At 40.1% G+C, this 25,494-nt stretch overlaps 1 protein-coding gene across 1 annotated transcript in view; it reads left to right on the top strand.

The window, feature by feature from the left end:
- Window positions 1–3,482: 3,482 nt before the first annotated feature.
- The window catches only part of adcy2a (adenylate cyclase 2a), a 149,279-nt gene continuing 127,267 nt past the window's right edge, over window positions 3,483–25,494 (top strand). Inside the window, exons 1-2 of the mRNA XM_017700855.2 lie at window positions 3,483–3,851; window positions 12,679–12,876. Of these exons, the coding sequence (XP_017556344.1) occupies window positions 3,483–3,851; window positions 12,679–12,876 (567 nt within the window). The remainder of the gene's footprint in view (window positions 3,852–12,678; window positions 12,877–25,494) is intronic.

Below are 25,494 nucleotides of genomic sequence, written 5' to 3' on the forward strand. Positions count from 1 at the left end.
AGTTAATAAAACCATGAACAAACAATAGCAGCTTTTAAAAAAACAGTCAGCTTTATTGGAGCAAGACATATTCTGGGGTTCCTCACATTTGGTTGTGGACGGCTGGTGTCCCTCATGGTTTAGTGATTTTTCTTTTTAAAACACACCTGATTCACCCTATCTGTTTCTGGGTTTTGTGGATATACTTGAGCTAGGAAATTACTAGCTAAATTTGAAGAACCTGTGATCTGGTTCCTGGATTCCAAAAGGTTTGTCAAGTTCCACCATCCTGACTTAATGATTTAAGAGTTTTATTTGAAGCTGACAGAGCATTTCATAGAGGCCACAAGCTAGTCACCTACAGTTTCTGTTCTCCTTCTCCTTCACCACTCGGTCTCCTGTGCATGTTTTGACAACTGCCCTACACATCACAGAGAAACAACGGCCTATGATTAGTCATGTTAGATGTCAGTACAGTGGCCTTTTCTTGTCAAAATATGCAGTTCTTAGTCATGTTGAGCATCGAAACCTACCTTACTCTCTAGCTGTAAGAGAAGGAATCTAGCTGTACTGCTGGAATAAGATGGAGGTGAGATATTGGAGATAGTGATTATTGGAAGCACTGGTTTCAGGCAGCACAGTATATTTGTGAATTTGGAGGAGAGTGTTACGGGTTGACTGTAATTATGTAATAATTACTGTTACTGTTGATTAATTTCTTGTGCTCATCTCTGTTACATGCATTAAAGTTTTCAGTCGTTTTAGGATGTGCTGATAAAGGCTGTATGTTCTTTAAATAATACTGGATTAAAATGCGTACATTTAGGGATCAGTAGTATTTAAATGCCCATGAGCTGAGAACTTCCGTGGTTTACTTTAAGGCTCTATGTTGAGAACAAGTGAATCAGTGTGCAGAAGGTCATGGGTAATCTGAGTGCAGAAAGTGCGTTCTGTAGGGCTGCACTATCATAGCACTGCTGTGTGTCATGGCTCCCAATCAGAGGCCATTGTTCTCAAACTGGAGCTCCACTTCACACCAGGAATGCTGAAATGGCATAAGACAGTAAATTTCTCTCTCTCTCTCTCTCTCTCTCTCTCTCTCTCTCTCTCTCTCTCTCTCTCAACCTCTCAACATTTCAGCTGGTCTGCAGAAGCGGTGCAATTCAAGGCTGTGAGAGAATGCGCATGAACATAGTGGCCATAGCAACTTCTTTGATAAAGGAAGACAAAATGCACAATTTCTGTAACTGGAACAATTATTTCAAACCAACAGTACAAATCTCCTGCCTCCCTTTCTCATTGTATCGATTGCTTAGCCATTTTTTTTTCCTGTTTGCTAATAGGATCCTATGCATGTTTTTTTTCTTTATGTGCTTGCTGGTATACTTAAAATCAGCTTTCATCAGCTTTCATATTGTTATCTGAGGTAACCTATGCTATCAGAAGTTAGTGATGAATTGATTTTTCTAAATGAGTGATTGCTCAATCAGCCAAATTATTAAATAAACAGCATGACCTCATGGTACTGTGACTTGTTCCGGATGGCATTTATTAATTGAAAAAATTAAATGTCCTGTAGCTGACTGTAAATACAGAGAAGTGTTAGCCACATTAATAATGTGGCATGTTAAGGCTCTTCTCATTTATGGATGTATACATTCACATCTGTACACATCCAAATGCATTTCCATAGTAACTATCAGTAGTTAATGGCTCTATGTTGAATCTGGGTAATTCCTTGCTTCAGTGACAATTGAAAACCATTACACCATTTCAGGACTTTTCTGTATATTGACAGGACTTGGCAGCAATCCCTAATTAGTCTCAGGCCAGTATAAAGAGACACTGTGAGTCACTGTATGTATTTGGTTTGTGTGGTCATAACGGGAAGGGAACGCCAGTAGATTTGTGTGTCGTACATAATAAATTTTCGCATAATAAAATTTGCGTTTTGTTTTTAGCTTCTGGAATGAGAATTAATGTATGGCCTATGCGATGAAGCCTTTCACTAAAGCCATACTGAGAGTTACGTGATGATCTTATATTCATGCACAGTAGATTACACACACAAGAAGAACAGTAGCTAAAAGTGGTTTTCGCAGTTGGGGAAGATCTGTGCAGGTGGTATTGCTTATCCCAATCAGGACCCGAATTGCCTCTTGATATCCGAAGAATACAATTGTATTATTGTGTAGGTTAGAAGTTCAGCAGCCTTGATTTCACACAGTTTTTTTTTCTGGACTCTATTGCGTCACTGTGCTGAAATCAGTCTTCCCTTTAACCAGCACAAACCCCATGGTGCAGTATGGCATTTCTGACTGCAAAGCTCCAAAAGGTTAAAACAGTTTTGTTTTAAATGTTGTTTTTTATCTTTTAGTTGCTTCAATGTCTTTGACTAAAGCTTGAATTCAGTTCTATGTCTAAAATCACAGAACTTTCTAACTATTAAGTAATTACTTGCTTAATTCAGTATTCATTTTTACCAGGTGTGATGTGCATGGAAAACTGATTATTTTCCTAACTGGCTTCCATGTCAAGAACCGCATCAAAATTAACCATGATTGAGCCCCTCCAATGCAAAATTATATATTAACCATTACACCTTTTTTGGGATTATCAGTTATATTTTCAAATTATTTATTATTGTTATTATTTACAAAGAAAAAGCCCAACATTAAAGGAGGATATAATTCCTTCTAAGGCAGTGTATGAACACAGTTACACATTTCAAAATAGTCAAAGCTCCTGCTAGAACATAGCGTTGTTAGCCTGGTGTTTTCCACACCAGATCCAGGGTTTACTGAGGAAACTACGGCGGCTGGAATTGAGTCTAAAGGTCAGGCTGGTGTAGATGTGACTCTAAGTGAGTATTGGATTATCTGAAATGATTTTTCTCTCTCCAGCTAAGACTGTTTGCAGGATCAGGGCAAATCTGTGGCAGATTCTATCTTTAGACCACAGCTTGCATGAAGAAGATGCTGTTCGACTCCTGTGTGGCTTTTGTCGCGCTCTCTCTCTCTCTCTCTTATTTACTGCAAAGCTCACCATTGCTTGATGCCTCCCCTAACAGCCAAACAGCAAACCAGTAGGGACAAAACGGGCAGTGCTGACGTTCAGAATTGAGTAGCATGTGGAAAGCAGAGAAAGGGAGGGAGAGAGAGCGGGAAACGAGGGAGAAAAAGAGCTGAATCAATGCCTCCAGTGTAATAAAAAGCTCTCTCAGAGCTATACAGTATCCAAAGCCCCAGAAGCCCTACAATTCCTTCATTTTAAAGCATTACATTTTCTCTGAGCGCTGCATTATACATTAATTTCGCTTCAGTAAACCTTCTTTTTCCCCTTTCTACCCCTGCTCTCTCAACCACTCTCTTTCCCTCTCTACTCTGCCTCCCCCCTCCGGTCCCTCCCAACCCCCCCCTTTACATACACACGCTTGCTGCCTCCCTCTCGCCTCACTCTCTCTCTTGCCTGCTCGCTCGCCAGTCCAACATGTTGCCTGCGCGATGCTGCGCTCCAAAGTGGAAAGCGTCCTGCCGGCGTCCCGGCAGAGCTGCGGCCCCGCCGCCCGAGCCGCCGCACTGCATCTGAAAGATCTCCAAGAGGAGGAGGAGGACAACCAGTCCAAGGCTACATCACCTGCTGTCTCCATGTGGAGGGGAGCCATGCGCGGGAGGCGCTACCTGCTGGAGCGGGGCAACCGACCCGGGACGGGTGGAGGGACTGGAGGGGGCGGCAGAAGGCAAAGGTCACCCGACTGGCTGTACGAGTCATACTGCCGCATGAGCCAGCAGCACCCGCTCATTGTCTTTCTGCTTCTGATAGTGATGGGTGCCTGCCTAGCGCTGCTGGCTGTGTTCTTCGCCTCGGGGCTGGTGAGTGCAGGGGGTACAGGGAAGGCGCTGGAGGGAATGGGGCAGCACCAGTGTCCTGGGTAAAGTAGGTGAAATCATGTGCAGGGGTGTGGTTTCACTGAGGAAACAGCTTGACCGGGAAAGTAAGCCTCTTGTTTTGCCTTAATTCTGATTTGCTGTCTCTTTTTGATTTCTGATTCTCCTCCCTCTCTTCCCATGTCTCTTGCTGTCTGAGACTCTCTCTGAGGCAGGTATAGTTTCCCCACTGTCCACAGCCGATACCACCCATCTTTTGTGTCGCTTCGGATGAGAGCCAGCTCATTTTTAGAGCGATCAGTGAAGATAACGAGGGGGTGGGGGGTGGAAACAAAAGCTTTGGGAAATCAGTACTGTTTACACTCTAGCCACATGCCTTTGTTTATTTTGTGGAGCATTTTATCTTTGCTTTAAAAGTCTCTTCTACTCGATTCACGCTGAAAGCCATAAAGATCCTATGAGGCTGGAGAATGAGCATATCTGGAAAATCAACAAGCTTAGTCATGGCTAATTATGCTGAACGAATCGAGCAGAAACTATTAACCTGTCAATGATAAGACGCTTCCATTTAATCCCATCCTCTGCCTGGCTTGGCTGAAGGTAGAAAAAAGTCTTCTTTCTGAGCTCAAGCTTTATTTTTCAGTGTTGCAGTTCAGTGTTGCCGTTCAAGTTTTAATTTGGTTTGCATAATGCAGTGGTTGTAGAAAGTGATCAAAGTCAGCATGAGCCAAATAAAATTGCTGAGTATTATTATTTCATTAGTGTGTGATTTTCGTAGCTTTGTTTTATTTATGTTGAGAGCACACGGTTAACATTAATGACTTGCTCAGGGTTAGATGCAAAGACCAAGTTTCCAAATGCTCTAAAAAGGGTAGAATATTATTCATCCAGCACACAGACTGTGTTTCTGGTATGTTTCCAAAGCTATATGTTGTGCCTGTAATCGTGCACTCCAGCACCCTGAAAAATGTGTGCTGGCTGTGTCATATTTTAGGCAGTGATTGGTGGAAAAGAGCAGCATTCATTTGACCGGCAAGCAAGAGCGAATCTGTGTGCCAAAGCAAAATATTGACACACTGCTAAGTTGCAGTGAGGCTTTTTTTCATGCCACAGATTCCACTTGAAGACAGACGATTCACTTGAAACTGCTCTAAATAACAAATGCCTGAAAAAGCATCAGCTATTACACTGAGCGCAAGGCATGTCAACCTTCCATATAAAAGTTAGGCTACACATTATGCATTACTGACTGGGACGTAACTCTGTGGATGTACATGTGCTCTCCCCCGCTCTGCCACCTTTTCTTCTATCATGACTGCCTGACCCATTTCCAGCTCTGACGCAGAGCCTTGCTAGGGTGGAGCACGAGGGTCTTTCCCATTCCGGTGGCTGCACACATCGCATTGATTGTGGAAAAATAGGCTGGAGTGCACGTGCGCTGTGGGGTTGTTTCTGAAGATGCATCCCTCCCTATGACCTGTTTCCACAATGCCCTCAACCCATCCAGCGAGTGGCAACTGAAACAGCCTGTTCTGCCTGTGCTTTGCTCTGTACCCTCAGTGCAGGGGCTGTGCTTGGGGGGCTCAGTGTCTGTCCTTGGTGCTCACAAGCCCATGTAGGAAATTAGCAAAAACGTTGCTGTGTCGGCCCTTGGATTAACCCGTAGAGGTTATGAGTTCTTGCTGTCATTTTGACGTTTGTACTATTTAAATATAAACGATTAAAGGGCTGTCAAATAATTAAAATAATTCATCATGATTAACTGCATTATTTTGTGTAGTTATATATGCTCAAATTTTACCAAAATATTTTTTTCCATTGAAAGAAGCCTTTTGTTACGGCTATATGAGTGGACAAAATACTCTTCATCAGAATCCATTTTTTATTTTCATTAATTTAGTAACATTTTCATCATGTAAATGGAGGGTTCCCATCAACCTGAACATGAAAATGACGTGATTCCATAGAATGAACAGCAGTTTCTAATTTTCATCATCAGTGTCAGTGTTCCATCAATGTTTCAGCTCCTCTGTGATTGTTACAGCTTGCTTTTGTGCTGCTACGTCATGACTTGTTTCAACTTTGCTATTCTTTTGTTAGTTTGCTGCTTGTTGGTTTATCCTTAGTTCTCTTGTGAGCTCTGACCAGCATAGTGTGCTGATGGTATATGTATTTTTTTAACATGTTATTAATAATTTAAATCTACTAGTACTTAAGACAGTTATATTATAAATTACATATTTACATAAGGAATAATGACCTTAACATTTTCGTAAATACAGGTTACGAGTCTGCAGTTTCTTTTTTATGTCGATGTCAAAAAATGACTGTGGCAAATTTTTTTTTTAATTCTGCAAAACAAGACTATATGCAAGATTATAACAGTAACATTTCATCATGTCTGAAATCTAATCACCATAAGACTTTATTCTCACATACTGCGTGGCTTGAGCAATGCAGCAGCGGGAGTGCTACAGCTCTGGCATATTATACAGCGTTTGTGCTGTGGAGCGGACATTCTTTTTTCCAGATGGATAAACGATGTCACCCTGCTCAACAAAAATATGATTTAGAAAAGTGCACAGTATATTTGTTTATCCTCAGCAGCATTCTGACTTGTGCTAGGCAAAAGTGGGAAATTTGTTTGCAGCACGGAATGTCCGAGTAGTATTTCGTCATGAGTTAAAAACAAAATAGCGTTTTGAAGTTTGTATACAGTTTTCTTTTCATGTCTTCTGATATCCACGGCTTATTTCAGTGTATTTTGCTGTTTGAAGCGCAAAGCGTGCAGGAAAAATTTGAGTAAATTCTCTAACTACAGTGGTGCTTCAGTGAGGCATCTGGGACGCTCTGCTGCTTCTGCTGAAAAGCATGACTTTCCATGTTACTCACACCGCACTGACACAGCATGTGTGAATCGGGCCTAAGACATCTTTTCAACTTAGGAACACAGTTGGGGTGTTAGTTGAAAGTTCATTCTATGAGCGTCTGTCTAACAACAACTGAAAAACTACAGTTTCCACAGATGACAGTAATATAAGGCAGAGTCAGTCTGCTTTGAATAGTTGGAACAGATTCATAAAGTTGTTGTTGTTGTTTTTGTTGTTCTTGTAGGTGCTGCTGCTGCTTGAAAGCCTTTGTTTTGCACTATGCAAAAAGCCAAAAAAATAACAAAAACTTTCCTTCCAGACAAGGTGATTCCATTGAGCTTTGTCAAAAGTTAAAAGGATGGTGGAAGCCTGCTGTTTGAACTACAGTCCTCCATTTGCATTGAATGAAGAAACTGTACCCTTTCAGTTTTTAGCAGAACTCTCAGATCTTGGTTGTCTCTGAAAACTGGACTTCATCCATTATGCATGGGGCTTTGGTAGGTGTTTTCTGTCTTTGTGTGACTCTGCTGAGCCTCTCTTTCTCTGCCTCTCCGTCTCTGCTTTCACCCATACAGTAGATGAGAAAGGTAGAGGTGGTGTGTTTGAAACAGGAAGGAGAAATCCAGCCAAATTCGCACCGTGTCATCTCCTATAACATCGAACACGTTTCTTTGTAGCTCTGGGGTAAGAGATGCGGACACTTTGGCGACAGCGAGGCAAAATGGCTTAGGATGTTGCCGTCTACTGCCATCAGAGGCAGGAAGGGGAGTTTTTTTTCCTCTGCAACTGTGCCATTTGCTAGCATATGGTAAATGAATACAGTATAAATGGCTGGTAATGAGGCTGTCTTTTCTTACTTTTGCTCTATAGCCCTGATGAGGAAAAATTAAGCTGGCTGGTTTGCCAGTTTATAAATGCTTTTCACATTCAGCTCCATTGAAGCAGCCAGGATTAGTAAGCCAGACCTCTGGTCAATATTTTTCATCATGTAGAGAATTTGCGTAAACAGCTGGGATGAAGCATTATCTGTCAGTCAGGTGAAATAATAGCATTTGATTTTGACAAATGTTGGCAGTCACTGTCCTTGACAATATAATTTGATCATCCAGACTGTTACATTGCATAGTACCAGGCTACCCGCTTAACTGAATTTGTTGTTAAGCTTAAGATTATGCTTGATTTGTTGTACAGTAGTCTTGCTGCTAGTGAACGTCAACAGTTGTTGTTTAACCAAGCGACCTGGATGCTTAAGTATAAAAGTGCCAAAGAGTAGCCCATGCAAAAGCCCAGGGTTCATGTGGAAGCTTCTGACTCATTCAAATGTGTCAGAATTGAGCTAATGGAAGATAGCCACCCAGGTAGTGAAAGCACAAGGCAGTTGTTGTAGAGTTTGTGGGCCAGCAGCTCACTGACCCACATGAATGCTTTTACTCTCAGCAGAAGGCCATGCAGTCACTACATACTGATCTGGCACAGCAGGTAAGGGTGGGAGGTGACAAATCGAGTTAAAGAGCATTGCTAAAGGCAAACGTCAGTTATTTTTATTGAAATTTGCAAGATTTGGGAGGAAAAAATGTTAAAAGAACAAAGATTTTGATATTAGTAGCCATGTAGCCATTATTTCCTTAATCGCTTCTAATAGTTGTTGATTCTGTTTCATGAATGCAAATGTTGCCTCAATACCCTTTACTAGGAGAAAGGATGACAGGTAGATTTTACCTTACATTTCTAGTAGATCACTTTTTATCACCCATCATTGTTAACAGTAAATACATGCTTGATTGCATCTGCTGAGAAAAATCCTGCTACTGATTTGAATTTTTGTTTATTGAAGTGTTCAAATGTTTGTTCAAATCCAGCAGCATCTGGTTGCTCATGTCTGGTTTGGACGTCATTTTCAAAATGTGTGTCAGGCTCGGGTCGGGTTCAAATTTTATGCTTAGATTCTCAAAGCCTGCCTTCCAGTTTTAATGGATTTTACCCTGCATTTCCCCCCGCTTGAATTGTACTCCTTACTTTATTCTACCTCCATACTTTATTACCTTAAAATGAATGTGAATCAGAACTCATTGATGTATTTTGGAGTGAAAAAGAGTAATCCGGTGGGAAATAGGGATGCAAATGATTAATCGACTTTAGATTAACTGTCGATCAAGAGGTTGCTCGAACAAAATGTATTAATCGCGATTAATCGCTAGAGGGCGCTACTGTAGTAACTTGAACAGAGCGTAACAATGAGAGGTGAACACGTGTCGCGAGAGACCAGGGTTGAAAACAAAATGAAGCGGGCGAAAAGAAGTGCGGTGTGGGACCATTTCAACATTGCTAATTTAGGCAAAGAAGTCAAATGTTCTCTGTGTAATGCGGTATTGAAATGCAACAGTTCCACTAGCTCAGTTATCATTTGAACACTGTGCATGCAGCTGTCCTGCATGGCACCAGTGCACCTGGTCAACCTAAAATCTCAGCTACACTGGGAAGGCGAGCGTGTGATGAGAGAAGGGCGGAGGGCGTTACAGAGAGGATATGCAGCATGATCGAGAGAGATTTGATGCCAATCAACACAGTTGACGGTGCAGGATTTCAGGATCTCATTGCGTTCCTAGAGCCAGGCTACAAGTGCTACTAGTGCTGTCGGACAGACACACCGCTGACAATTTAGCTGACAAGCTCAATGATGTTGTGGAGACTTGGGGACTCTCCGGTCGCGTTCCAGCGTGTGTTCACGACAACGCTAGAAACATTGTCCAAGCAAACAACCCCACATGAGTCAGCTGGAAATCAGTTGCATGTTTTGCACACACGCTAAATCTCGCAGTCAGTGATGGCTTTGCTGCTGCTGGGGTAAGCAGAGCAATAGTGGCAGCGGGAAGTTTGGTGAAACATTTCCACCTGTCTATTTTGCTGTAACCCTATACAAATTAAGGCAGAAAAACGTTGTGGATGTTTCAGTTGAGGATTGTTGAGGATTTCCTAATTAATAGCCTAGATGCAGTTTCTTCATGATCTATAGGCTCAATAATATTCTGTTTGGCTCTCTATTTAATTTCTTCTATTATTATTATTATTATTATTATTATTATTATTTTAAATATGTCTACTGTTTCAAATGCAAGAACTGAGCCAGTCCTTAATTTATTTCTTTTTTTAAATTAAAGAATGTATTTTGTTATACCATAAAAAACATGTCTGCTTTCTTTTCCTAATGCATAATTACTTGAGGAATATATAATATAATACAATATAATTATCATAATATAATATATACTTTTTGAACTCAGCATTTTAACTATTTAGCTGATATTTTTAAAGGCCCTATTGAAACACTGAAATTCAGGTGAAAAACGCCGCTTATCAATTAATCGAAAGTCGATCGATAAGATCAATCAACTAATGATTAATGAATTAATCGATAATTTGCATCCCTAGTGGGAAATAATTGTGGATGAGAGATAATTTCGTTCTTTAGGGTTTAATTGGAGTGTGAAAAGTGGGCATTCCAAAAAACATGGAGTCAGACAAAGGAAAAAAAGTAAGAATAACTTTTGGCAAAAAATTACAACAACAGTAGTAAAGCAAGTACAACAAGTACATAATTTCTGCTTATAAGATGTAGACAAGGCGAAGTGCCAGTTAGCAGGCTAGCCTTTCAGCCTCCACATTCTTCCGCTTTTCTTGCACTTCCATGGCAAAGGCAACAGAAAAAAATAAGTCAGGTTGTTGTTAAATTAAATCTAAATAAATTAACAAAAATGTAAAGTGAGAAGAAACAAGGTTGTCTGTATGTCTAGCTGGGACTTGAGGTGATGACTAGTCACCTAATTTTTGCTTACTTGGCCTCGCTTTCTCTGGGTAGGTAGGTTGGCCTCACTCATCTACCCCCAGCGCAGTGCTAGCCAGTGCAGGTGTCTATTAGCTGGCGTAACAGAATTTGCAGTTAGTGCTTTCCTTTGAGTGCATTCAGCTGTTCAATGACTTTGTGTTAGCGGCAGTTTGATGCGGTGGCACTTCACAGGTCTCCTAGGAAGCCTGTGCTAGCTTTCACCCTTTTAGCTCTGGTGGTATTGTATGATTGGGGGAGTCCTAACTAGTGGGTGAAATGGAATATGTCTAAATTAGAGAGCAAATTGGAAAAAAATCATTGTTTTATATCCAATATGTTATATGTAATATATGTGTGTCTTTGATGAAAGATTTTAGGATTAAACAGGTGAACCTCTTGCTGTGGTGCTGCTGCACAGAGAACGGCACATCATGGAAAGTCTATCCAGACTTTGGGATGTTGTTCAAAAGACATGTTTGATGGATACATTTGTTGAAGTGCAATTTAAATTTAATTTTGGACAGGTTTATTCTTTTATTATAGCATTTTGTCTTATATTGTTTTATATAATTTTGGACAGAATTTGGACGGACCAAAGCAGCAGATTTTTTTGGGAGCCATGGATACCAAACGTCTTGTTGAATTCCAGATGAACTCAATAGTACACAATAAAAATAAGAGTTCAGAGCATCGTCCAACCTAGTTCCACCTTAAATAAACAGTTAACACTCCTTAAGCTCTCCTCTGATGATGGTCCATTTTTGTAACACTATTTCTGTGCCAACACTTGAATGGCTTCATGCCGCTGTTGAAAGAGCAAAACAGAAAGCTCATACATGTCATAATTATGAATTTATTCACTTTATAGGCAATCTTCTTTGTTTACGGAAATTGAATCAGCATGTGTGAAATCTGCCACTGTTGTTGCTGTGGAGCACAGTAAAAGCCCTGTGCAGAAACTTTTCCCTGTACTGTGTCAGCTTCACAAGAGAAAAAACTTTCATATGGTTGTATTATTAATTTAATCAATTTAAGGGTGCTTCATTGTAAAAATCCTCAGTTTGAACATTAGCTCACAAGAAAAGCAGCATGACGCATGCTAGCTAATAAAAAACATCTGAAATTTGGAGTTTTTACACTTCATACAGCTGCAAGTACCACGGCAACTTGTAATGTTTGTAAATCTATGGTTTTGAGGGTAAAACTCACTTTTTCTTTTTTAGATTTTGCAACTTTATTGTTGCACTGAAAAGTTTATACTGGAATTATAATTACTGTTTATTTTGCAGTTTGTTTATTCTTATTACTTTTCATTATACTCTATTTACAGCCTCATGTTAGACACAGTGCGGGATATAGAATCTGTATTGTAAGGCAAAAAACTGTGAATGGTTCATCTCTACTTTAGCAGCTTTTGATGCTTCCTAAGAGTAATGCTTTACATCAGTGATATTGCATTCTTGTTCAGCCTGACAGCAAAGTTATAATAGAAGTAGCTAATAATATTTCATTATTTTATTATTATTTTTTTTTTGCTTTTGTATGCTTTGTTTTAATATTTGTTTAAGAGGTTAGTTCAATTTCTAATTAAACAGCACAAAAACAATAAAAAACATACTTGCAACACATCCAGTCAGAGGCGCCTTATTTTAATAATAATTTATCGCATGTCACATCATATCATGCATTAATTGTATATTGTTATCCAGTTTTATCGAACATTGTATTTTTTGTCATTGGCTTGTTGGCCCAAAGTTATCAATCTACCCCTGCCTTCATGTGTCTTCATCATGATTCCACATTGTGCTGTTTTTTTTTTTTTACTTGTTCTTTTCATCTTGCTCAATTTTATGTTTTATCATGACAGTGCCATCAAAATGATATTAAAATATCCGCCACCTGAGAGACAGTCTACTTTCAGAAATATCTAGCAAACTGTATACTTTGTTAAGTAAGCAGTAATTTAGCATTATTTGCATAAATTACCCAATAGTTAACACTGATGGATGGTCAGGCTGGAAATCCATACGTACCACTGCATTTGGCCATTTTCTCAGGTACAAAGGCTTTGAAGAATTAAAGGTGTGTTGTGTGACAATCTGTTCTTATCTCCTGTCAGGATATCGAGGCTCATGTCGCCTTTGTGATCACTGTCCCGACGGCGCTGGCCATTTTTCTCAGCATCTTTGTCCTGGTCTGCATCGAGTCTGTCTTCAAGAAGCTGCTGCGCGTCTTCTCCTTAGTGATCTGGGCCTGCCTGGTTGCCATGGGTTACCTGTTCATGTTTTTCGGAGGCATCATCTGTCCCTGGGATCAGGTAAGATGAGATGGTTGTTGGACCCTTGAGGTTGCTGTTTTCATTCATGGCCTCCTGCGTGAGGAGTCTTGTGAGAAACTTATTCATGAGGAAGCAGGTGGAGAGAAAACGCCGTAGGGTCGCTGAGGTGAATAAGTAGGGTATTAAAATGGAGTGCTGAGTGGAAATTAAGTGGAAATATACAGTGTAGAGAGAAATTAACAGACACAGAGGGTGCCAAGAGTGCAGCTGTTATCTAAGAGGCTAAGCACAGTCCATGCGGGTTTAGTGCACTTCATCCCAATTATTTTTGTCCTACATCCAGATATAGGATTTCTCTTTTTTTGATCAGAGAGACTCAGATACATATAAGACTGTGTGCTATCTTTATTACAAGATTCTGCTTGGTCCAGATTCTAAATGTAGTCCCTATGACCAAATATCAAACATCCAGCATTGGCAGAATGAGCAACATTGTCTATTATGTGACATGATTTGATTAATCTCAATGCAAGACAGGATTTATGACTAGTTCGTAACCAGCTGTGCTATGTGCCCTCCTTGGTTAGGTCTGTATCTTTGTTTGCAGAGTAACATACAGGCTCGTAGGTGCATGCATGTGGTGGAGTGGTCAGCAGTGAGTATTCTCCTCATACTGTATTTCATAGCTTTCACGGATCAAAGGTCTTTTAAATCAGGTAGATTGGAAGAAGCATGTGAACCGTGTACAGTGATTGCCAGTGTCTTGTTGGTGGTAATAATGTAAACAGAAGGCCTATTTGCCAGTGAGTAGGCCTGGTCAGCAGTGAGAACAACCTTGTTAAATGACGTGTGTCATTTATATCTGCAGAAGGTGCAAAATTCTTTGTATTGGTTGCCTCTCCCTCCCATACAAGACATGCTGTCAAGTTAAGTGCGACAAAGATTGGATGTGACAGAGTTAAAAAAGAAAACTAATAAAGCTTTAAAGGGAATCCAAGATATATGTAGAAGTAATACATCTTCATTGTAAAACACAGTTCCATTTTAACTTATCTGCTCTGTACACATAGGCTACATTTAAACAGCAGGTAATAGTGGCCTGAATCTGATTTTCTCACCAAATCCGATTTCTTTGTTTGGCTGTTCACATTATCTTTTGAATATGATCTGTATGTGGCATCAGTCTGAACGGATATAAGCCACATGAGCAAAAGAACAGAGCTTCACGAGGCTCGTCCAGAGGTAAACAGTCATGATGGCCAGTGAACATCTGTGGCTCCCAGAGCTTCAGTTTTGTCTTTGCCAGCATCACAGGAGCAAAGTTCCAGTGGTTGACAGCTGGGCTGACCCACAGTGTGTTTGAGTTTGCTGTAAAAAGGGCGCGTTATTTGGCCTCAGATTGTTTAAACTGTTCTCTGGCGCTGCAGCCTTGGGCTCCTCCGGCTCCGCTTGGCCATTTTGTGCGAAACCTCTTCAAACTCAGAGTGGCTGCGATGAGTCTCTTCAATTTTTTGTGCAGAAACATCAGCCTAAATATTTATGAGTCTCAGCAATGCAAAATTATGACTAATGTCGAGTTGGACTGACGTAAAAGTCGCATGAATTCCGATCTGTCTGTTCAGACTGAGCCACATTGCCGCAGATCGGATACGGATTGGATTTCAGTACCACATATGAGAGCATCTCAAATCGGAATTGAAAATGTCAGCTTCAGTGCGGTTTTTGCTGTTCACACTGGCACACAAATGACACATCTGTGTCACATATGAGGGAAAAAATCGGATTTGGACCACTTTTGCCTGCTGTGTAAACGAAGCCATATTGTATTTTCCCTGCTAATTATCTGATCTTAAGCTCGATAAGTGATATGTATATATGATACCGTATATGAATGTGTCCCCTGACAATTAAGCTGCCAGCGCTGGGCCTCTGAGGATTCATATGTTCAGTGTTAATCAAAATGTCATCAAGTGTGAGAGGAGACTTGAGAATTCAGACAGTAACCAGAAGTGTGACCTGTACATTACATGTGCCTCTACCTCTATGATGAATAATGTATTCTATGAGGAATATGGTGTTGCTAGGCTGGCAGTGGCAAGAAGAGCTCAGAGTCTAATGCTGCAGGCATAATCTGTGACTCGTCCTTTTAACATATTGTACCTTTGGAACGGGTGGCATATGGTGAAAGACAAACAAGGCTAATGTCAGACATGGAAGGAGGGATGGCTTCCTGTGTCAGTCAATATCCCCATTTGCTTCTGGATTAAGGAGCTTGCATGAATGGCTCTGAAGAGGTACAGGCACCAATCAGGTACACTCACATGACTTGCATGTGAGTTTAGATAAGTTGTTTGAGCAAATATCACATCAGTATTGATAAAGAGCTGTCTTTGATAAAGCAGACCTGTAATCCCAGAAAAAGAAAAGCATTGGTTCTATGAGAACATGCTATCCTCATACCTCTTCCAGTCATATGCCTCCATTCCAAAAAATGTCAGGACACTACATGAAATGGAACTAAAAACAGAAAGCATTGATATATATATATATATATATATATATATATATATATATATATATATATATATATATATATATATAAAATCCAAGACCACAATTATTAGTTTGCGAGTAATGTGATTAATTAACGGGTGACAGGTAACAACATTGGATTATTATATTTTTTATGGGTAAATATACATTTATTACTATATTTCTGTCTTTATTACTTTTTTTACGTATTTTTTTAAGTTGTTTTTTATCTTACAACTTACATGTCTCTCTCATACCTTTAGAGGTTATCTGCTCAACCTCAGTCTGACTGAGTCACATCCGTGAATTACCAGAAGATGCACATGAAGATGTACTTGAACAACCGTCCACTTCAAGTACATGCAAAATTACAACCACCAAAACACATTTCAGAACTTCTTGACTTCAGGAATTTCCGTGGCTCAGGTGTGATAACATGAAGACTGTGTGTTGCGAATTCAGTTCGAAAGCAAGCAAATATATAGCTGGGAAAACACATTTCTCAACAGAAACGAATCATTTCAAAGAAGAGACTGCCAAAACCCGGCGAGAGTGGAAACCATAAAAATGCACATGCTTTCATTATCATAAAGAGTGCTCTTGCAGAAACTGCCTTAGCCCATGCACTAATGTTTCATGCATGCAAAAAAAAAACCTAAAACAACAGAGAAAGAATTTAAGCTCAAAATGAAATTCAGTGCAGCCCACATGATAGCACGTGATAGCACTTTCTGAAATTGATGCCTGCGACATGTTCCAAAAAAGTTTGGATGGGTCAGTTTAAGACTTAAAGTTAAACATCCTAAACAATTGATGCAGAATATAAAAGTAGCACCAGCAAAGGCCCACTTCTTCTTGAGCAAGAATGGGTTGAGGCTCATCATTAAAATGTTCAGGGACACTTGAGAAACCTCTGGTCATAAAGGGCAAGGCTGAAAACCTCAACTGAATTTCCATGTTCTTGCACTGTATTAAAATCTGCCATGCTGCTAAGATGTATGCAGCCACATGGGCTCTGGAATACTTATCAATAATAAACACTGACCATCTTTGCATCCACAACTGCAAGTTAAGACTGGACTATGCACATCAGAAGCCATATGTTAGTATTGTCCAAAGACACCAGTGACTTCTCTGGGCTTGAGGTCATCTTAAATGGACTGATGCACAGAGGAGACGTGTATTGTGAAATGATGAGTCGTCCTTTCAGATTGTTTATGGAAATAAACAATGAAGTTCATAAGTATTATTTTTTTGACTACTGATTTCAATTTTATACAGGTCAAACGGAAAATTTATATTTAATAGTTGGATTATCTTTTTGATATAAATTGACACAGAAATCCTGCAGTGCCAGGTTCAGTTTCGTGAGCTAAGAGAGATGAGGAGGTTTCTTTGTTTGAGTCACTTTATTACTCCATTAGCTTTCCATTTTGGTATTTTGTAATGCTTGGCTTTCAGGTTGTTAATGTTTTATAATGACACTTCCAACAAACAACTATTACAGACTGGGAAAGCAATAAAAAGTATTTAGTGTATTTAAGCTTCATGCTTTTTAAATCAAGACTACTTGTTATCAACAACTCTGATATACAAACAGCGTATGAGCTGCATTTCTTTTCACTTTTCTTTAACGTGGGGCACAGTTGAAAAACTGACTTTCACAGGTAAATGTAATGTTTCTGTTGGTTTAGTGGTATTGCTCAAAACATCTGTCCTTAAACTGTGTACATTTAGCTGGTTAAGGTTTATGCTTTAACTTCAGGTCCTCTTTAACAAATGCAGTGAGTGACCAGTTGTCCAGACTGCTGTGCATAGAGGTGAGGTAGAACAAAGCTTGATTCGTGTCTGAGATTACCCGAACATTAAGGCTGTTTTTGCTGCTCAGGTGGCCTGGCTCAATTATCTAATCTATGAACTATTTTTTGATTAGTCGACTTGGTCGATTAAACTGATTAAATGTTAAATGTTTTCCGTTTCAGTGAAAAAACGCTAAAGAATATAAAACTGTAATTTGAAAATTCACTGTTGAAGTATTAAATTGCTTTTGCTTACTGTCGCATTTCTTAGTCGAAATTGTTGCTGAGTATAATTGAATGCAATTTTAAAAACAATGAAAAAAAAACAAAAAATGACTTTATATTGCTTCTTCATTCATATTTTATTGGCTATTTTTATTTTTCTTGTTTTATCACCTCACCTATTTTTTCTCATTTCTCAATTCTCATTTTATCTATCTGTTTTGTCTATGTGTTTCCAATTTTTGTCACTGTTTGTGATTCTGAGTGTTGCATATCTGTCATGGCAAAGGTAGGATTAGGAGGAGTTTTGACTTGAACTTGACTTGAAAATTTGAATAAGTACAACTAGGTTGCTTCCCCTCCGCTGCGTTCCAGCCCTGCCTCCAAAGCCCCTCCTCAGAGAGGAGGCTGCCATGCATGTGCTGGTAAGAACATCAACTAAACTCCACACAGAGGTATAATATAATGCATTTATGTAACGTATTTGCGTTTCCTGAAGCTGCTCACTAAATATATTGAGCTTGATTAAGTAAGAGCGTGCATGAGCAGAGACAAAGGGCATGAGCAAAGGGGGTTACCTGCAACGTGTGCAGGAGCTATGATTGACACTCCTATCTATGATTAGTTGTATTGGTTCAGTCTTGGTGGATTCTTGCAGATAGCATTAGGAACATTAGTTGGAGCCAGATTTTTTCACAGATTATCTGTCTCATGTACTGCTGTCAGGACATGGTGACAGTTCCAGCAAATATGACAAAGTTATTTTTATATGGTTTACCTACTGCAGCTTTAAACATGACTATGTTTATGGCTGGCAAGAATGACTAACATGCTTATGATTTTATGGCTGTGTATATTATGTAGCTTGCACGTTTTAATGCATGCAACATCACCATCCCCAAAGCATCCTAAAAGGATTAAACTTTGTCCCATGTGCTTTTTTAATTCATAACTGGAGCCTTACCGCTTTATTATTAAACTACTCCCTTTTTATGGCATTGATTTAACTGCACTGTACTTCACTGAGGTGTTCCCCTTCCTCCATGAGATGTTCAGTTTTCCAACATGTACCTAACATGACCGTTAATGGGCTGATGTTAGCCACATTGTTAAATGTACTTACCTTATACCAGTGGGTGCTGAAAATGTGTTTAAATATTACAGCAATGACGGTGAGTAATGAGATACAGAATGTATAATTAAATCAGATTTAAAACACATATGAACATTATGCAGTGCCTTTATAAAGTAAATGACATGTCAACAAAAAAGCTGATCTAAAAAAAAAGCAATTTTTAGACTTAATATCGTCAACATTGTTGACTAATTGTTGCAACAGTACCCAGAACCACAGCAAATTATGAAATTGCATTGTCCTCCACACAGCATTGTACGTATTGCCAGTCATACCATGACATTTGAATCAGAATCACTTTTGAGGTGTCCAGTCTCAATAGGTAGTGCCTTTTGAATAATTGCACATGAAATGCCAAGGCTGTATCAAAGTGACATGAAAGGGCCAAATCTTTTTTTGTTCTCCATGGCTCTTCACCATGTTATAGCCACTGGGAAGGAGGAATACAGTGGACCAGGCATTGAACAGAACAGGTCTCCTCACCCACCCAAATCAAATGACTGAGACGCTAATCTGCTGTTACCATGGTGTGAACCCACCCAGCACATCTCCTTTTGTCCAGGAAACAGAGAGAGAGGCCGCAGGAGAAGCCAAGCTGATTAAACACCTTTCTGTTCTGGGAAGCAACAAAGAAAAAAACTTTCAAATCAAACAGTGATTAAAAGGTCGCTTTTGAGTTTCAGATCTGCTTGCAGTCATGATACGAAGCTCATTACAAAGGCTGGATCCAGTCCCACTTCCTGCAACGTAAAAAAAACAATCTTGCCTTAATATGAAGCCTTTATGGTACAGATGTTCAGTCAGGTTCAGATTAGGTTCCACAGAAATGCCTTAAAAGCATAGCACACACAGAGGTTCCTGAAATGCAGCTATGGGTTCTGTAGCTCTAGTTAGAGTCAGATTTACAGATCATCAGAGACACTGCCAAGGAAGAAGTGTCATTATTTGCTGTTTGTTTTTGTTTGGGATTCCATTAATTCTTTCTCACATTGGCTTCAAACATGACCACATGACTCTTGGCATTACGAACAGAGCACCCATTCATCACAGAGTTGGAAATATATTCCTATCGACCTGCAGTCACTCACCCTGCTGAAAATAGCTTTAAAAAGACCCCAGTCAACTATTGATTGTATACACGTGTGCTTGCACACAAAAAGTCAGGTGTGTAGCAGTATACAGTTAACAGATGGAACTGCTTTATATGCAGGGAGTTTCGCACGCCTGCTGAGCCATGCTAGCTGCGGGGGAGAGAAACCCAGCCCTCTATCTGTACACCATAGTCTGAGCCTTTGCTGCTCTCAGCATTTTTGCACGGTCTATGTCTTATGTAATACTAACCGAGAGTTGTGCTTGAGATACTTTGTGTTTCCCATTGTACATGCTGGTTTGGGACTATATATATATATATATCGATATATATATATATATATATATATATATATATATATATATATATATATATATATATATAGATAGATAGATAGATAGATAGATATACACACACACACACACAGTGGGGCAAAAAAGTATTTGGTCAGCCACTGATTGTGTGCAAGTTCTCCTACTTAGAAAGATGAGAGAGGTCTGTAATTTTCATAGGTACACTTCAACTATGAGAGACAAAATGAGAAAAAAACTGCAGGAAATCGCATTGTAGGAAAATAATTCACATGGTGGAAAATAATTATTTGGTCACCCACAAACAAGCAGGATTTCTGGCTTTCACAGACCTGTAACTTCTTCTTTAACAAGCTCTTCTGTCCTCCACTCATTACCTGTATTAATGGCACCTGTTTGACCTCGATATCTGTATAAAAGACACCTGTCCACAGCCTCAAACAGTCAGACTCCAAACTGAACCATGGCCAAGACCAAAGAGCTGTCGAAGGACACCAGGAAGAAAATTGCAGACCTGCACCAGGCTGGGAAGAGTGAATCTACAATAGGCAAGCAGGTTGGTGTGAATAAATCAACTGTGGGAGCAATTGTAAGAAAATGGAAGACATAAAAGTCCATTGATAATCTCCCTCGATCTGGGGCCCCACGCAAGATCTCATCCCATGGGGTCAAAATGATCATGAGAACGGTGAACAAAAATCCCAGAACTACACAGAGGGACCTGATGAATGACCTGCAGAGAGCTGGGACCAAAATAACAAAGGCTATCCTCAGTAACACACTACTCCAAGAGGGACTCAAATCCTGCAGTACCAGGCGTGTCCCCTTGCTTAAGCCAGTACATGTCCAGACCCATCTGAAGTTTGCCAGAGTGTATATTAATGATCCGGAGGTGGATTGGGAGAATATCATGTGGTCAGATGAAATAAAAATAGACCTTTTTGGTAAAAACTCAACTCGTCGTGTTTGGAGGAAGAAGAATGCGGAGTTGCATCCATACCTACTGTGAAGCATGGGGTTGGAAACATCATGCTTTGGAGCTGTTTTTCTGCAAAGGGGACAGGACGACTGATCTGTGTTAAGGGAAGAATGAACGGGGCCATGTATTATGAGATTTTAAGTCAAAACCTCCTTCCATCAGTGAGAGCATTGAAGATGGAACGTGGCTGGGTCTTCCAGCATGACAATGATCCCAAACACCCCACTCAGGCAACAAAGGAGTGGCTCCATAAAAAGCATTTCAAGGTCCTGGAGTGGCCTAGCCCGTCTCCAGACCTCAACCCCATAGAAAATTTGGGAGGGAGTTGAAAGTCCATGTTGCCCAGCGACAGCCCCAAAACATCACTGCTCTAGAGGAGATCTGCAGGAGGAATGGGCCAAAATACAAGCTACAGTGTGTGCAAACCTTGTAAAGACTTACAGAAAATGTTTGACCTCTGTCATTGCCAACAAAGGTTATGTTACAAAGTATTGAGTTGAACTTTTGTTATTGACCAAATACTTATTTTCCACCATAATTTACAAATAAATTCTTTAAAAATCCTACAATGTGATTTCCTGTATCTTTTTTTCTTATATTGTCTCTCATAGTTGAAGTGTACCTATGATGAAAATTACAGACCTCTCTCATCTTTCTAAGTAGGAGAACTTGCACAATCAGTGGCTGACTAAATACTTTTTCCCCCCACTGTGTGTATATGTATATATATGTATGTGTGTGTGTGTGTGTGTGTGTGTGTGTGTGTGTATATATATATATATAAAAATGGGTATTCTAAAGAGCTCCCTGAATTCAAGCGTGGTACTGTAATAGGATGCCGCCATTACAACAAGTCAGTTTGCAAAATTTCTTCCCTTTTTGATATTCCACAATCAGGTGTGAGGGGTATTATTAAAAAGTGGAAGTATTTAGAACAGGGGTGGCCAAACTTTTTTCACTGAGGGCCACATACATAAAAATATAGGAGGGGCTGGGACACTTACTAGAAATTAGATATATAGCCTTAAATTTAGTGTATTCAAGTTAGAAAAATCAATTAAAAGTGGTCAAATATTTTATATTGTTGAATATAATTAAAGACAATTTTCCATAAATGGATCTTTATTGATTTATTAAAAAAAAACTTTGGTAGTTTTTTCTCAGAACAGCAGCCTCAGATTTCATCTTAGAAGATTTACAGTACAGAGAAAAAACAATAAAGGGGAAAATGGGACGGGTAAATTTTAAGCTTGTTATTTAAGTTATTAACATTCGTTTGAAACGGTTATCAACATTAACCGACTGAACTGGACTTAACAACAGGAGTGCATATAATTTTAGTAAATTATTCTGGTGAGTATCACCTGCGCTAGGTATGTAAATCGGGCCATCCAGCTGCGGTGCTGATCCGACGCCACTTGTGCCAAAAATCCGGACAGATGTAACTTGATCAAGTAGCACATCTGCATCAGATGAGATCAGCTGACTTTGTACTCGAATAACGCATATAAGAAAGTGGTGCGCAAAAGCAGGGTAGTGACAGAATTGATGCGCATTATTGATATTTGAAGCATGTGTACTTGCACGTGCATTAACTCACGGGTACTGTGGAATATATTTTTTACTCACCTAAAGTGGGAACTCAGTGGGAGCAGTGCTGCTGCGCTTTGGACCGAAGGATGGCTGGCACGTCTGGAGTAAACTTAGTGGTTGAGATGCGAAGGACATTATGGAGATGGCTGTCGGTCATTTTGGTTCTCAATCTGCTTTTGTTCAGTGTTAACAGTGAAAGTGTTTGCTCACATGTGTATGTTGAGCCAAATAGACTGATCATTTTTTTCGCGTGGCGTCTCATCAGAGGAAACTTTTCCTTTTCCAAGCCCCGGTAGAACTTGGGGAGGGAAAGCTGCTGATGTTGATTCTTCAGAGAATCATCACACTGGATTTCGATGAGTTCTAATTGCAGATTCTCTTCCACTTTTTCGGGATCCACCAAGAAAGGAGTCGCAAATAGCTTGATTTCTTTTTCAATGCCAGAAAAATCCTGGAAGCGCTGTCTGAATTCCATTTCGAAACGTAATCATAGACACATATTTCCCTTTTTTAGCAGAAAGGTTTGCCTGTGGATAAGCAGTTCTGATCTCGGACAGTGTGGGGAAGTGCACAACGTGGAAGTTGTGCAGTTGTGTCTTAAAGAGATTGAGCTTCACACAAAATGCTTTCATGTGCGCATAAAGTTGTGGTACAAGCTGCTCTTTCCCTTGTAGGCTCTTGTTCAGGGTGATCAGTCAGATCAACTAAAAATGCTAGGTCTGCCAACCATAGAGGGTCATTCAGCTCATGAAGAGGTCGGTCCTTCTTCTTCAAAAACTGGTCAATTTCTGTCCTCAGGGAGTAAAAACGCTTCAGCACGGTGCCGTGGCTTAGCCAGCGCACATCCGAGTAATAGAGTAGATCCCCATATTCAGCATTGACATCAGAAAGGAAAGCCTGAAATTCTCTGTGGTACAGTCCCCTTGTTCGAATTATGTTGACAGTTTTCACAACTTTGTTCATTACATCTCCAAGATTGACTGTCTTGGCACAAAGGGCTTCTTGGTGAACAATGCAGTGCATATTAAAAGCCTCACCTCCAGTCTCTTTCACCTTACAGCACATCATAGAAGCCATTCCTTTGAGTGCACCTGCCATAGCTGGAGCCCCGTCTATTGTAACTCCACACAGCTTGTCCCATTTAAGTCCCATTTTGTCACTTGAGTCTGACACAGCTTCAAAAATATCGATACTCGTTGTTGTGCCTTTTAGACTCTTAAGATCGAGCAGCTCCTCTGTAACTCCAAAGTTCTCATCCACTCCCCGCAAAAAAATTAGCAGCTGTGCGCTGTCAGTGTCATCAGTGCTTTCATCAGACAGTTGCAGTTTAACGTTGGCTGACAAGTCTTCAATGCGTCGCACAACTGTATTTCTGGACATGCTGACGTTGTTGAAGTCCTGCACTTTTTCAGAGCACATTGTTTTGGCGACTTTAACAAGGCATTGTCTCCATCTGAAAAAGGCTTGCCATGTCTTGCGATGACTTGGGCGACCTCATAGCTGGCTATTGTAGCCTTTTCCTGGACTTTTTGAGCACGAAAAAAATACTGTTGCTGACCCTGCAGGATAGCTACCATTTGCTTTACTTTCTGCTCTTGCTCAGCACCAGTGTAGGATACATAGGCCTGATGTTTAGTTTCATAATGACGTCGTACATTATACTCTCGTCATACATTCTGCCATGTTTAGTAAGTTGGGGGAAATTTTTTTTGGTGGAACAACTGCCTTGATCAACAGTAGCTCCCCTGTTGTTAAAACTAAGAAGTGCAGTACACTCAAGCTAAAGTTGAAGTGCGGGCCATATTCTACTCTATTTATAAAATGTCTTGCGGGCCAATTAAAAATGGACTGTGGCCCGCGGGCTGTAGTTTGGACACCCCTGGTTTAGAAGCTACAGCAAATCCACAAATTGCCAAAAATTGGTAGACCAGGTAAAGTAACAGAGTGGGGTTGCTGAGTGTCACCAATGCTCTTCTGACTCAATAACTGCAGAGTTTCAAACCTCCTCTGGCATTAACATCAGCACAAAACCTGTGTGCCTGGAGCTTCATGGCATGGGTTTCCGTGGCTGAGCAGCTGCATGCAAGCCTTATATCACCAAGCACAATGCCAGTCATTGGATGAAGTGATGTAAAGCACGCTGCCACTGGACTCTGGAGCAGTGAAAACATACAGTATTCTGTGGAGTGATAAGTCACATTCCTCTATCTGGCAGTCTGATGGACGAGTCTGGGTTTGGCGAATGCCAAGAAAACATTACCTGCCTCACTGCATTGTGCCAATGGTAAAATTTGGTGAAGGAGGAATAATGCTATAGAGTTGATTTTCAGGGCGTGGCCTAGGCCTCTTAGTTCTAGTGAAGGGAATCTTAATGCTTTAGCAAACTAAGACATTTGGGACATTTTTATGTTTCCACCTTTGTTATAGCTGTAAAGGGGGGACTAACTCCAGATTAATTTCTATGAATTTAGAATGAGATAAAAGCTCCCGTGGGTATAATTTGTAGGTCCCAACTATATTTGTCATATAGTGTACGTGTCTTGATCGGTCTCTGAATAGTGAGTAAAAAGTGAAAAACGGTGACCAAGCTGTCTGAAGATTATTTTATAGGTCTAATTACATTTTGCAGCACATGTTTAAAAACTCAAGCTTTCTTCTTATATGTCTGTTGTCTAGCCATTATTGTGTCCAATATTTAATTGTTTAGGAGCAGCATTATATTTGTAATCTTTAGCTAGCTAGCTAACTGCTTTGCCGTGCTCTTGAAACGGTGTTCCCGCAAGCCCCCGTTACAAGTCAGCATGGTCATATTTACAAGCACTATAAAGAATTTTTTGTGTGCTTTATTGAGCGCCACACATAAACCTGTACACCTGTAAAGTACAATTGCAACGAGTCACTGTGAGCGTTTATGATAGGGGGTTGTTGATGTAATTTACAATTTTAGTACTAAAACTAAGGTGGACTGCTAGCTATTGAGTTCTTGTTGTAAATTA

This window comes from Pygocentrus nattereri, chromosome 3, assembly GCF_015220715.1.
Source record: "Pygocentrus nattereri isolate fPygNat1 chromosome 3, fPygNat1.pri, whole genome shotgun sequence".
Taxonomy (NCBI): Eukaryota; Metazoa; Chordata; class Actinopteri; order Characiformes; family Serrasalmidae; genus Pygocentrus; species Pygocentrus nattereri.